The 11,381-nt window shown below is 44.2% G+C and overlaps 1 protein-coding gene across 2 annotated transcripts in view; it reads left to right on the top strand.

Annotated features, from left to right (window-relative positions):
* Positions 1-1,558: 1,558 nt before the first annotated feature.
* FBXL7 (F-box and leucine rich repeat protein 7) overlaps positions 1,559-11,381 on the top strand; it is a 378,909-nt gene continuing 369,086 nt past the window's right edge. For both annotated transcript variants that reach the window (XM_027606826.2, XM_027606827.2), the window contains exon 1: positions 1,559-2,098. In XM_027606826.2, the coding sequence (XP_027462627.1) occupies positions 2,062-2,098 (37 nt within the window). In that variant the 5' untranslated portion in view covers positions 1,559-2,061. The remainder of the gene's footprint in view (positions 2,099-11,381) is intronic.

Raw genomic sequence — 11,381 nt, 5'->3', positions numbered from 1 at the left:
TAAGGCAGATGTCAGCTCCTTTCTAGATTGGATTTGTGCTTTCAGGTGGAGTCTCTGAAAATGCATTTAACTCTTCCAAAATTTTAACAACCATCTGTCTTATTTAGGGCCCATGATGCAAGGTTTTTTTTTTTTTTTTAAAGATTTTTTAAAGTAATCTCTATACCCAACAAAGGGCTCAAATTTACTACCCAGAAATCAAGAGTCACATGCTCTACAGACTAAGCCAGCGAGGCACCTCCACAAGTTTCTAAATTTAACTCTAGGGATATGGGAAGCACATATTATCAGCCAGGCAGTATGCTAGATTCTATATATAAAAAGATGAATTAAAATGCAGTCCTTAATCTCTTGGGACGAGAGCACTTTAAATGTAATCAGAACAGCACAAAACTATTTAAACCTGCCCTCGAAAATAGATGAATTTATGATATTTTCATCAATACATGATTTGTCCTGCACAATAAACCTAGATTTTTTGAATTTTGAAATATTTTATGTTTAAGAAAGAAAATTGTTCCAAATTTTAGGAAATCACCTAACCAGAACCCCAATTTCTGCATGTGGTTGAAAGTCCTTTAAGAAAGAGGTAATTACAAAAATTCCAGTTCTCCATGAAGTTATTGCAGATGCTTATATATTATGAATATAAATGTATCATAATGCAAGTTTAATTTAATTTAAAACATCGAACACCTATAAGGAGAAACTGGGCTGTCTGCTTGCCCCGATACAAAGAAATCTGCGCCGTGAAGGCCCGGGTCTTCACAAAGATGCGATGTTATTAAATTCTAGGTATTTACATGGAAAGGGAATAAAACATTAAGAAGAATTTCCTTTTTCTATTTACAGGAGGGAACACCAAAAGGCCATTTTAAGGCTCTATAAGTGCCATATAAATCTCCAAAAGAGGTTGTGATGTATTAAACAAAGGATAACACCAACCACGGGAAAAAAGAAAAAAAAAAATCATAGAAACGGGGAGAAAGCACACTTCCTGGCTCGGAAGGTCTTAAAAGTTCTGAGCCAGGAAACCTTCCGCACCGGGGCGGGGAATGTCTTTGGCTCTCTAGTGACTCCCTGCTAAGTTCCCCTCAAGTTTTCCCTCCCTCTTTCCTCCATTCCCCGCCTCAGTCCCCAAAAGTGGGAGCCACAGGAGAATGTCAGCATATATACCTGACTTTTTCAGACCGAATCAGACGCCGGTGCCTGTTTATTTTAAAGGCCCCCACACCCCAAATAGGCCGTATTTGCCGGCAAACCCAAGGGATTTCAAACTACGCCTGGAAGCTCATCTTACAAGTTGGGGGCCAAGCCTGCAAAAGAACAATAGTAAAATAGAGCCAGGAGCACGTTCCTTCGCTCAGAGCGGTTCTCCGGGGGGGCGCGAGGGCCTTCACCTTGGCCGGGGCCGGGAGCCGGAGCCCCGAAAAGGCGCGCTGCCCCTTTAAAAGGCCGCGCATCTCCGGGCCGGCCTTCCTCCCCGGGGCTCCAGCTGTGATTGACGCTGGGCGGCGAGAGGAGGCGCCTGGCGCTAACAAAAGTCCGGCCCGCGGGCGAGCTGCGCCGGGCCGCGAGTCTCTGCTCACTCGGGGCACCCGCAACAAGTGGCCGCTGCGCCCTCCCCGGGGAAGCCGCGGGCGCGCAGGGGCGCCGGGAGGAGGCGGCCGAGCCGGGGAGCCCCGGCCGCCCGCGCGGCTCAGCCCCACCGCAGAGGGATCGGGGCGGGCGGATGGGGACCCGGCGGCGGCGGCGCGGCGAGCCTCTAGGCGGCCCCGGGGCGCGGGCTCTCCGCCGCGCTGCGCCCGCTGGCCCGGAACGCGGATTCTAAGAGCGGCGGCTGCCCCCGGCCCCACCCGGAGCCATCGGGGGTGCCAGGCGGGGACGGAGCGCCCCCTCCCACCGGAGTGCAGGGGCCGCCCCCGGTCGGAGCCCGGCCCCGGAGCGTGGGGTATGCGCAGCTAACGGTCCCGTCGGGCGGGCTTTCCTCTGGTGGAGCGCGCAGGCGGTGCGCCCCAGCTATGGAGTGTCCGGGGAGACGACGGGCATGACGGCGGCAGGATGGGCGCGAACAATGGCAAACAGTACGGCAGTGAGGGTGAGTGGGCCGTCCGTCCTCAGACTCCCGGATCGCGCCCCCCTCCCTTTCCCCTCGCCCTCCGGTCTGGGAAGGAAGGTTCTCGCACGCCACAGTGGCGCACCCCCATTTGGCACCGTGTCCGGGCCGTCACCTTCCCCTTGGCACTGAGTGCTGAGGCGCCCCGAGGATGCTTTCCCACCGTGGGGGTCTCATTAAGCAACTTCCCAGGTTGTCTTTAGGACGGCCCAAGTTTCATTTCTGCCGTATTTCTGAGCACATGTGCCTCAACTTTCCTTCTCTAAGCATCTGGGGTTTAGGATGATGGTTTGGCAGAGGGCGGAAGACGTTTTTGAAAAATTACGCTGTGAAAACTTTCCCAGGCCTTTGTGCTCCTGTCCCCTGGACTCTCCTGTAGCAGGAACAACTTCTGGAAGAAGAAGTTAAGTTTCCATTCTCTGCTCAATGCCCCTGAGCTGACAGCTTCGTGAAACACCACCTATGGGCCTCGCGAGGCGAGGAGTGGCCGGGGGCTTTGTCTGGGCCCTCGCGGGGCTCAAGACGGGCAAAGGACCATCTGTTAACGTGGGGCTGGAAATTGCACAGAAATATTGCCTGTCAAGTGGGAACTTGGAAGTTGGGGAAACTTTAAACTCCACCTACTCCTAAAAGGATGATGGATGTGTGGGTTGGCTTCTCCCTCGCTCCTCCTCCTCTTTGCATAAAACCGTAGTATTGTAACCCAGCTGATTAGCAGCTTGACCCCGATATGCATCCTGCCTGGGCTTTTTCCGCCGTTCAAAAGTTTTGGAAGGTTTGTCTTTCTTCAGCTTGGCTGGAGGGGAGTGGAAGAGATGGGGTTGCTTTCATAAGCCCTCCCCCAGAGGACAGGCGGTTACAAACGGGGTCCAGCGCCTGCAGACTGGTAGGAATGCAGAATGGCTGTTCAGCATGTGGTGTTAGGGAAACTCCTATCATCCTGTTCAGAACTTTTGAGGTGTGGTCACAGAACGTGGATGTCTCTCCCCGTTTGTGTCTGTGTTCGTTCTCAGCAGCTTGGTGAAATTACAGCAGAAACCGACCCTAAAAAACCATATCCACAAGAGCTTTCTGTTTAAATCATTCTTTTCCAGATCACTATGTTCTGAATTCCATATATATATAATCTCCTTATTCTGGGCAGTTTCGTGAGAGAGATTTTTTTTTTTAATAATTTCATTAAAAAAAAGTTAAACGGTTGTCTTTTTAGATAGCACATGTGAAAATAAGCCAACAAAGATTACTGGAGAATCTCTGACACTCCTCAGAACTTATCAATATTTTAAAAATTTGTAGAAAAATGAAAGATTAAGCCTTCTTACTCTGAATATTAAAAAGCTTGCAGGGAGTAAAGCGTGTGCTTGTCATGGTGGGTGTGCATACATTGTGATACTTGAACACGGTGTGTGTGTGGGGGGGGAAGGGACACCCCAAGAGGTAAATGGAGTCAGGGCTCTGCGTTGTTGAATGAAACCCCTCCAACACCCCTCCTAATCTTCTGCAACTTGTTCTTATATCCCAGCATTCTGGTATTGTACAGTGTGTGGTGTATGACGACTTCCTGTCTGAACAGCAGTTTTCAACCCTTGGGAGAGAAAAGGAGAGACAGAGAACTAATGATCTCCAGCTGTTATCCGTAAATGCTACCTCTGCATTTTCACTTCAGCTGAAGTGAAATTTTACTAGGATCAGATTTAGATACACTGTGGAACTTTTTATAGGGAAAACCTCTTGGGCTCAGCTGATTCAAGGGAACCAATAGGAAGCTTTGGGTGGTAACTGAGTTTTAGCTGGAGGGACGCATTGTGCTTAGTGTCCAACTCTCTTCCAATGCTTGGAGATTCCTCTGTGATCAGCAAGGAAAAAATAGAGAAGTAGAAGTAACATGAACTTAAAAAAAAATCTTTTCTAACCCCCAGTTACATTGGACTTCTCCTAAATAGGGTTATAACATATGTACAGTTGACCCTTGAACAGCTTGGGGTTTAGGGACACCAGCTCCCCTACAGTCAAAACTCTCAGTATAACTTTTGATGTCCTCAAAACTTAACAGCTAATAGCCTACTATTGACCAGAAACCTTACTGATAGCGCAGACAGTTGATTAACACATATTTTGTATGTTACATGTCTTATATGCTGTGCTTGCAATAAAGTAAGCTAGCGAAAAGAAAACGTTAAGAAAATCATAAGGAAGAGAAAATAGATTTACAATCCTATACTGTATTTATAAAAAAATTTACATATAAGTGAACCCACACAGTTCAAACCTGGGTTGCTCAAGGGTCAGCTCTAATTGGTATCTGTCAACAGTGTGTTAATGGATGGCCAAATATATGCAACTAAGCCTGTTGGAATTCAGTGTGTCAATGCTGTCTTATCTAAAATGTCAAATTTCAAAGAACATGAAATCAAACCTTTAACATAGTATCTCTATTAAGACTGAGTATTAAGACAGTTTTAGTAGATTTGGTACAACTTAGGTATGGTTTGAAATTAAGATTTATTTCAAACCATACCTAAATTGTACTAAAAGGGGGAAATTATTAGTGGATGCATATTCACTGAATGCAGTGAGACTGCTCAACTCTAAAAGATAGGGGTTTGTGCAGACTTTAACAGTCTGCTCTTTAAGTATATTTTAGAGTTGACACCACGATGCAAACCACCTTAATTTTACAAGTAGTGTTGAATTATTGGAATGTTTAAAACTTCAGTATTTCAATGTAATCTTACTTTCTCTTGCTCCTGGAAAACCCCTTTTTCATTAAAACAACAAAAATTCTTCCTGAGACTTACCTTAGCAGGTGCAACAAGAGCGGAGATTTCTTATTCTGTCTACTCCAAGGACCAGTGACATCAGCATCACCTTGGAGCTTGTTAAAAATGCAGAATCTTGGGTTCTTCCTAGAACTGAATCATTTATCGTGCATATATTAAAATTTGGGGGAAGTTCTTGTGTTGAACAGAGAGCGTTAATTTGGGAGTCTGTAAATTTGAGTCCAGCTTCAGTTTAACTACTGTGACCTTGTTCAATTCTCCTGAAATCAAGAAAGACCCGAAGGCTTTTTTCTCTAGAGTGAGGAGAGGAATTCCTTATTGACGTTATCTATCAAGATCTAATTCTTGAGCACACAGCCATTCAATTTATTTTGCTCTTACAATGCTTTAATGGACCACTTAACAGAGATTAGCCTTGGAAGGTATGTTATGATAAATAAGGAAGTTAAGACTGTTATTGCCATGAAATCCATAAGTGCCCCTCCCCGATTTTGTCATCCCCTTTTCCCTCATCTCTGTCTTCCTCACTTACTCTCCCCTCCTCTCCTAATTCAACCAGTCCTGAAATCCCTGCTTTTCTCTTTAAATTCTAGGTATGGATAAATAATGGATGTTTCCAAAGTGTTTTGTTTTCCTAAATACTTAGTGACTATTCAGGTTAATGGTTTAATTTGTAGCCCTTCCTCCCCCCCCCCCCCGCCCCACCCAAACTCGGATTTTGCTACAGGAAAAAGTTACCGTACCATTCCTGATTTTTAGATTTCTAGAAACATAAATGAGTATCTAAATGAATAGTATGTTCTGGTAAATTCCTTTATGGAGGTCTGTTTTTTTCTCTTTATCTTCTTCCATAATGTATAACTTTCAGCCTGTGTGTAGAAATCTGGGAAATGAGTTGGAGTGAAGCAAAGCCATTATGAGCATTAGCTTTGACGCCAGTTAAGCCAAATAAACAAATCTTGTTCAAGTAGGAAGAGGCAGGGTACTTTCCCCTGCCTTTTAAGGTGTCGGAGCCTCACCCTCATTTACTCAGTGGTTTCATTGTTACATTTACTCTACTCCAGCAGGTGGGGGGCAGTAACACACAGTTAACACCTCCTTTGCAAATTCCTGGGTGGTGTTGAATTCGAGCTGATGAGGCCATAGTGATGGGGTCTGACCCTCGGTGGCTCTACTACTCTGTCAAGTGCCCTGGGCCCCTTTTCACCATGTCAGATCCGCGCTGTCAGATACGAGGAGAGCCAGTTGCCCGAACACTAACTCATCGCTCATCCATCACCACCTTGGGAAACGTATCTTGGAATAATAATAGTAATAATGGCAGCTAATGTTTATTGAAAGCTTACTATGTCCAAGCATTATTCTAAGCCATTGACATACACCGACTCATGCAATCCTCATGACAGTTCTAAAGGCAGGCACTCCTGAGGTCCTCATTTTACCAATGGGAAACACAGCTGCAGAGAGGATGAGCATTTCTCCAGGTCCTACGACTAGTACAGGTGGAATTGGGACTCAGGGCCAAGTCTCTGTAAGCCCAGTTCTTTATTCCTTCATTCAACTAATGTATGCTGACTTCTTATTTCTTACTCTGTGCCAGGAACTCTTCTGGACAGTTGGGATGCATCAGTGAACAGATTAAGATCCTGTACTTGTCAGTCTTATCTTTGTGTGTGTGTGTGTGTGTGTGTGTGTGTGTGTGTTGGGACGGACGGGAAGTCGAACAATTAGCAAGTGCATACACACACACAGCAATTCAGTAAACCATGTGATACATTCTAAGGGGCTGATGTCTCTGAATAAAAAAGTCATCAGATTATTGGGGATTGGGAGGAACAGGTTGTTGTAATTTTAATTAAAATAGTCACCATTGGCCCTGTTGAAAAGTTGGCATTTAGACCAGGACTTAAAGGAAGTGGAAGACTGACCCTTGAGGATCCAGGTAGAAGATTGCCTGTTATTTGGAACCACCATGTTATACCAAGGGGAGTACTCTTTATGCTGGGGAGCATAAGTCCTCATTTGATGCAAGTGTCACATCACTAGTCTTCTATCCATAGCTACCATGGAACAGAGTCAGTTTTGGTCACCGGGTACTTTTTTCTTTCTTCCTTTCTTTTTTTTTTTTTCTTTTTTGCCCAGAGTCTTTGGAAATATATTTTATCTAATTATATCAGATATTTTGTGACCACTTTTGGGTGGAGGAAGCCTAGGACATGCTCTTCATGCTGGGATCAAGGGATATTGCCTGACTTGCTGGGTATATAGAGAGAACTCCAAAGATCTCCGTAATATTTAGATAGAAGTAGGTCTTCATCTTTTTGCCTCCAGTAAATAATTTCATTCTGATGAAAATCAGAAGATAAACCATACTGATTCCACTCTTCGGTTCAAATCAAAGCATTAGCATAGCTAATGAGACCATCTTTCATCTGACAGTGAGAAGATATTTTTAGAGATTTGGGGAATCTTTTGCACATTTAAAATGAGATAGCAAAGAGAGGGAACTTTTCTTTTCCCTCGGGAATCAACTCATACTAAAATGAATTCTGGGTTGATTTTGAGTAATTAATAATAACTTTAGACCTTAGCCTTTATCTACTGGTGTCTCTTTTAGATGTTAAAAGAATATTCCCCCACTTTCCCTGGGGGAATTAATTCTCTTTCTCTCTCTTGGTATCTGTCTATTATATGTATGTGTTTATGTCTGTTTAGATATATTTAGGTATTAATTAGAAAATTCTGGGGCGCCTGGGTGGCTCAGTCAGTTAAGTGTCTGACTCTTGATTTCAGCTCAGGTCATAGTCTCAGGGTCCTGGGATCCAGCCCAGCCTTGGGCTCCATGCTCGGCAGGGAGTCTGCTTGAGATTCTTTCTCTCTGCCCCTCTCTCCTGCTTCTGTTCTCTCTCAGATAAATAAATCTTAAAAAAAAAAAAAAGAAAAATCTACTGACTTTATTTATTTTCCTGCCTTCTGTGAACACAAACTCCAACACCAAAAATTGGGTTTGATAAATGACTTACCCTTATTTTCAGTGTAGTGAAGGACACTGACTCTACCTATAGTTTTACTGTTACTTTTATTATTACCCTAAAACATGTGGATCTGCTGAACTTGAAGTGAGGTCCTTAATTGTGCTGATGTTGAATGCCTTAAGTAAATGTTTTAACTTCCTGTTTAAGACTTTTAATCGGTATTATTAGTTAGTGATATTTAACCAGAAGCTGAAAAATTGACTAGAACCACACAAAGACAGCATCTTCCTAAGAAGCTCGGATACACTTTTGTTCCGCACCCTGTTTACTGTGAGTGAGACAGAACAGCAGGTCTTCCATGTAGTAACAGAGTCCATATCAGCTGAACTTTTCTAGAATGTAGCTCGTTTTGGTTTTGGTTTGGTTTGGTTTGGTTTGGTTTAGTTTGGTTCTAGGTACAGAAATTTAGAACTCTTCTTCCACCTACTCATTGCATTAAATCTCCAGATAGAATAGATTTGTCCTAAGGAAGTTCAGTATCTGAGAAGCGAGGCAGGGAGAGACAGATACTTTTAGAACAGGATGAGAAGTCCTGATTCCCAGGAGGACCGTCCTTCTCTAGTGTGCAAAGTGTGGATGTGAGTGGGGAGGGGGAAATGTGAGTAAGAATACAGTTACTCTCTAAGTAATGACAGCTCTGGACAGTGTGGGCACTTCCCAAAATATCTAAAGGATGTTTCCAAAACAATAGCAACAAGTAGGTATGTTGGATGAGCAGTAGCTTTGACTCTTGGGAGAAACTAAATGTTGTGTTAAGAGACTTTCCCTAGGTGTTCCTGAAAATCCTTAGGTTCTGTTTCCCATGTGGTTTATTTCATGGAAAGTGATCCCTGTGGGTTCTGTAAGTGAGGACCTGGGAATGTTTCAGAGAAAGGGCAAGAGTGTCTGACCAGCCTGCGTCCCTCCCCGGCATGCTTACTGCAACAGAGGAGAATGGAAATCTTTGGCCATATGCTTTTAAAATGTGCTAGCTCATAGACAGGCAACTGTAAAACTTCTGACATGAATAATCATTAACCATCTCTGCATTTTCCTCGGTAATGAAATATAAACACTTGATCAACATATTCCCCGTTCCATGGTTGAAGAAGTGTAGACTGTTTCTGGAGCCGTAAATCTCTATTAAGCCGTGCATTAGATGTGCTCATTCTATCAATTCCTATTTAAATTTGAAACCAGTAACAAAATGAAAAACAGTTGTTAACACTGCATGAACTCATAATTGTAACGTTAGAAGCCTTGAGCAATGTGTAGAAATGTTATTAAAACATTTTTTGTTTGCTACCCTTTCTGTGGTAAATTCCTTTGCAGCATTTTTCAAGCAGATGTAGCAGTGGAAAGTGAATCAAAATTTCTAGAGAAAAATTTCGGGAATTTTTCTTGTCCTTGTGGATTGACCTTCTGGCTGTGAGTAACCCTCTTCTTGGCAAGGTGGACAAGTCAGGAAAAGGCTACTTACGTGTGCCATGGAACCTCTTGACCCAGTTGAGTACTTGAGTCAAATCGTGCTATCATCTAGGTTAAGTCCAAGATGAAGGCCAGGCCTGAGAGGTTCCAACTGTCAGAGGTAGTTCCAGGTAGCCCAGGAAGGAGGAGCAGGTAGGAGACTGATCATGAAGTAGAGGAAGGAATGCAAGTACAAGAGAGGGAAAAAGAACAAATTCAGAGAGAATGGGAATTAGGCATTGATTGCCTCGTAATGTAAAGAACAGGGTCAATGGTCCCCCCAACTCTGTTTTCTTAAAAATATCTTGGCTCATGGAACAAAAATGATTGTTCCTAGATATTAGTATTGCTAAGCTTATTATATTTTTGGTCATTTAATAATTCATAAGTATTGAGCACTCACTGGGTGCGACTTCCCCCTCTGAGCACTTTACACACACTCAGTCTTGTAGTTCACGGCAGCCAGATGGGTGGGCACTGATGACCCCATTTTACAGCTGTGAACGCGGAAAATGAGAGGCTGGCCCCTGCCCAGAGCACACAGCTGGTGAGTGGCCAAGTGAAGCCTGCAATCCCTTGGTGGCACTGGAGTCCATGTCCCTTGCCACTGTGCCCATGACCTCCTCCTCCCTGGTCATTGCAGGTGCAGCCAAAATTTTTCCCAGTCTTTGTTTCTTTGTGCGTCTTAAAGGATTGCAGTGGCCAAGAAGCAGCCCCTAAAAACAAACAGGGACAGTTTTATGGATTAGGAGATCGAAAATGAAAGATGTTTTTTGAAGGAAACTCTCAACGCATTTTACCTGGCTCCCCAACGGCCAGATTACCTGCTCATTAGGCGACAATCTGCTGACAAACTGGCCGGCTAACTAGGGTCTATAATAATGTCAGCACGTGGACTAATTAGCATATTCTTTAGAGTCTGTGGAGTGTAAAGTAGAGCCGAAGGGTGTCCTCCCGATTCTCCGGAGCCCTATGTACATTTCATTGGTCTTTCTGCTGGGATAGCCCTGATGTGGGATAGCCTCGGCACCTGCTCACAAAGAGGACAAAGAAAGGTGCACACATTTTCTTTCCTCCCTAGCTTATGTGTTGTATCTTATATTTCCCTCTGGTTTCAAAACCATGGATTTGAAACAGCTGTTAATACGGGGAATTATTCCAGTATGTACTTGAGAATTTGCCCTTCTCTTTTGCCAGCTCCTGGGAGACTTCTCTGTAAGTATGTCTATGAAATTGCTTTGCAGACTATAAAGCGTTTCGGACATCAGTCTTATTGATCATCACAGGGACTATGGGAGAGGTGTCCCGTCATTATCCCCAGTTTATAGGTGAGAAAACTGAGGCCTTTGCAGAGTAAGTGACTTGCCTTGATTTTACAATGAAGATTAGGTGAGGTCATCTTGATTCTAAATTTAGTACACTTTCCACAATACCGTCACTCTCCCTCGAGTGCTACAGGAAACAATATAATCAATGCTGGAGGGTTATCACCAGGCATTCTTGACACTATTTTAAATTGCTTGCACCCCAGAATGAAAATGGGGATCTGAAAGCATCCATCCTTTAATCTCTTTTGCAGCAGAGAAGTCTAGCTCCCTAGTGGTCATCTCAGGGCACAGCGCGGGGCCGTGGTGCCCGCAGGACCAGCCTCATGGTGATGAGATGATCATAATAGAATGCAGAGTGAGTTGTTAGATAAATGTTCACGATGAGATGACATTATTGGTTAGAGGGCACTTGCTAGTTGATAAAACTCAGCTGGGGCTTTGAGGGGCGTTTGCCTCCTCCGAAAACCTCTGCTCGGGGTGCTTTAGAGAAAGTTATGTCACTACCTGGGAGATCAGAGAATCACCTCTGAAACTGGGGACTCTGAGGATCACAGGATTCCTGATTCTCTTCCATCTTCTGTGTCCTTTGCTGTCAAATAACCACATTTCCCAGGGGCCTCCGGAAGTGCTGAGGGCCTGGGGCAGGTCTTTTAGGATGAGTTGATAGCAACTCTCG

This window comes from Zalophus californianus, chromosome 5, assembly GCF_009762305.2.
Source record: "Zalophus californianus isolate mZalCal1 chromosome 5, mZalCal1.pri.v2, whole genome shotgun sequence".
NCBI lineage: Eukaryota > Metazoa > Chordata > Mammalia > Carnivora > Otariidae > Zalophus > Zalophus californianus.
The sequence above is the reverse complement of the archived record's forward strand: the minus strand, read 5'-3'. Positions and strand labels throughout refer to the sequence as shown.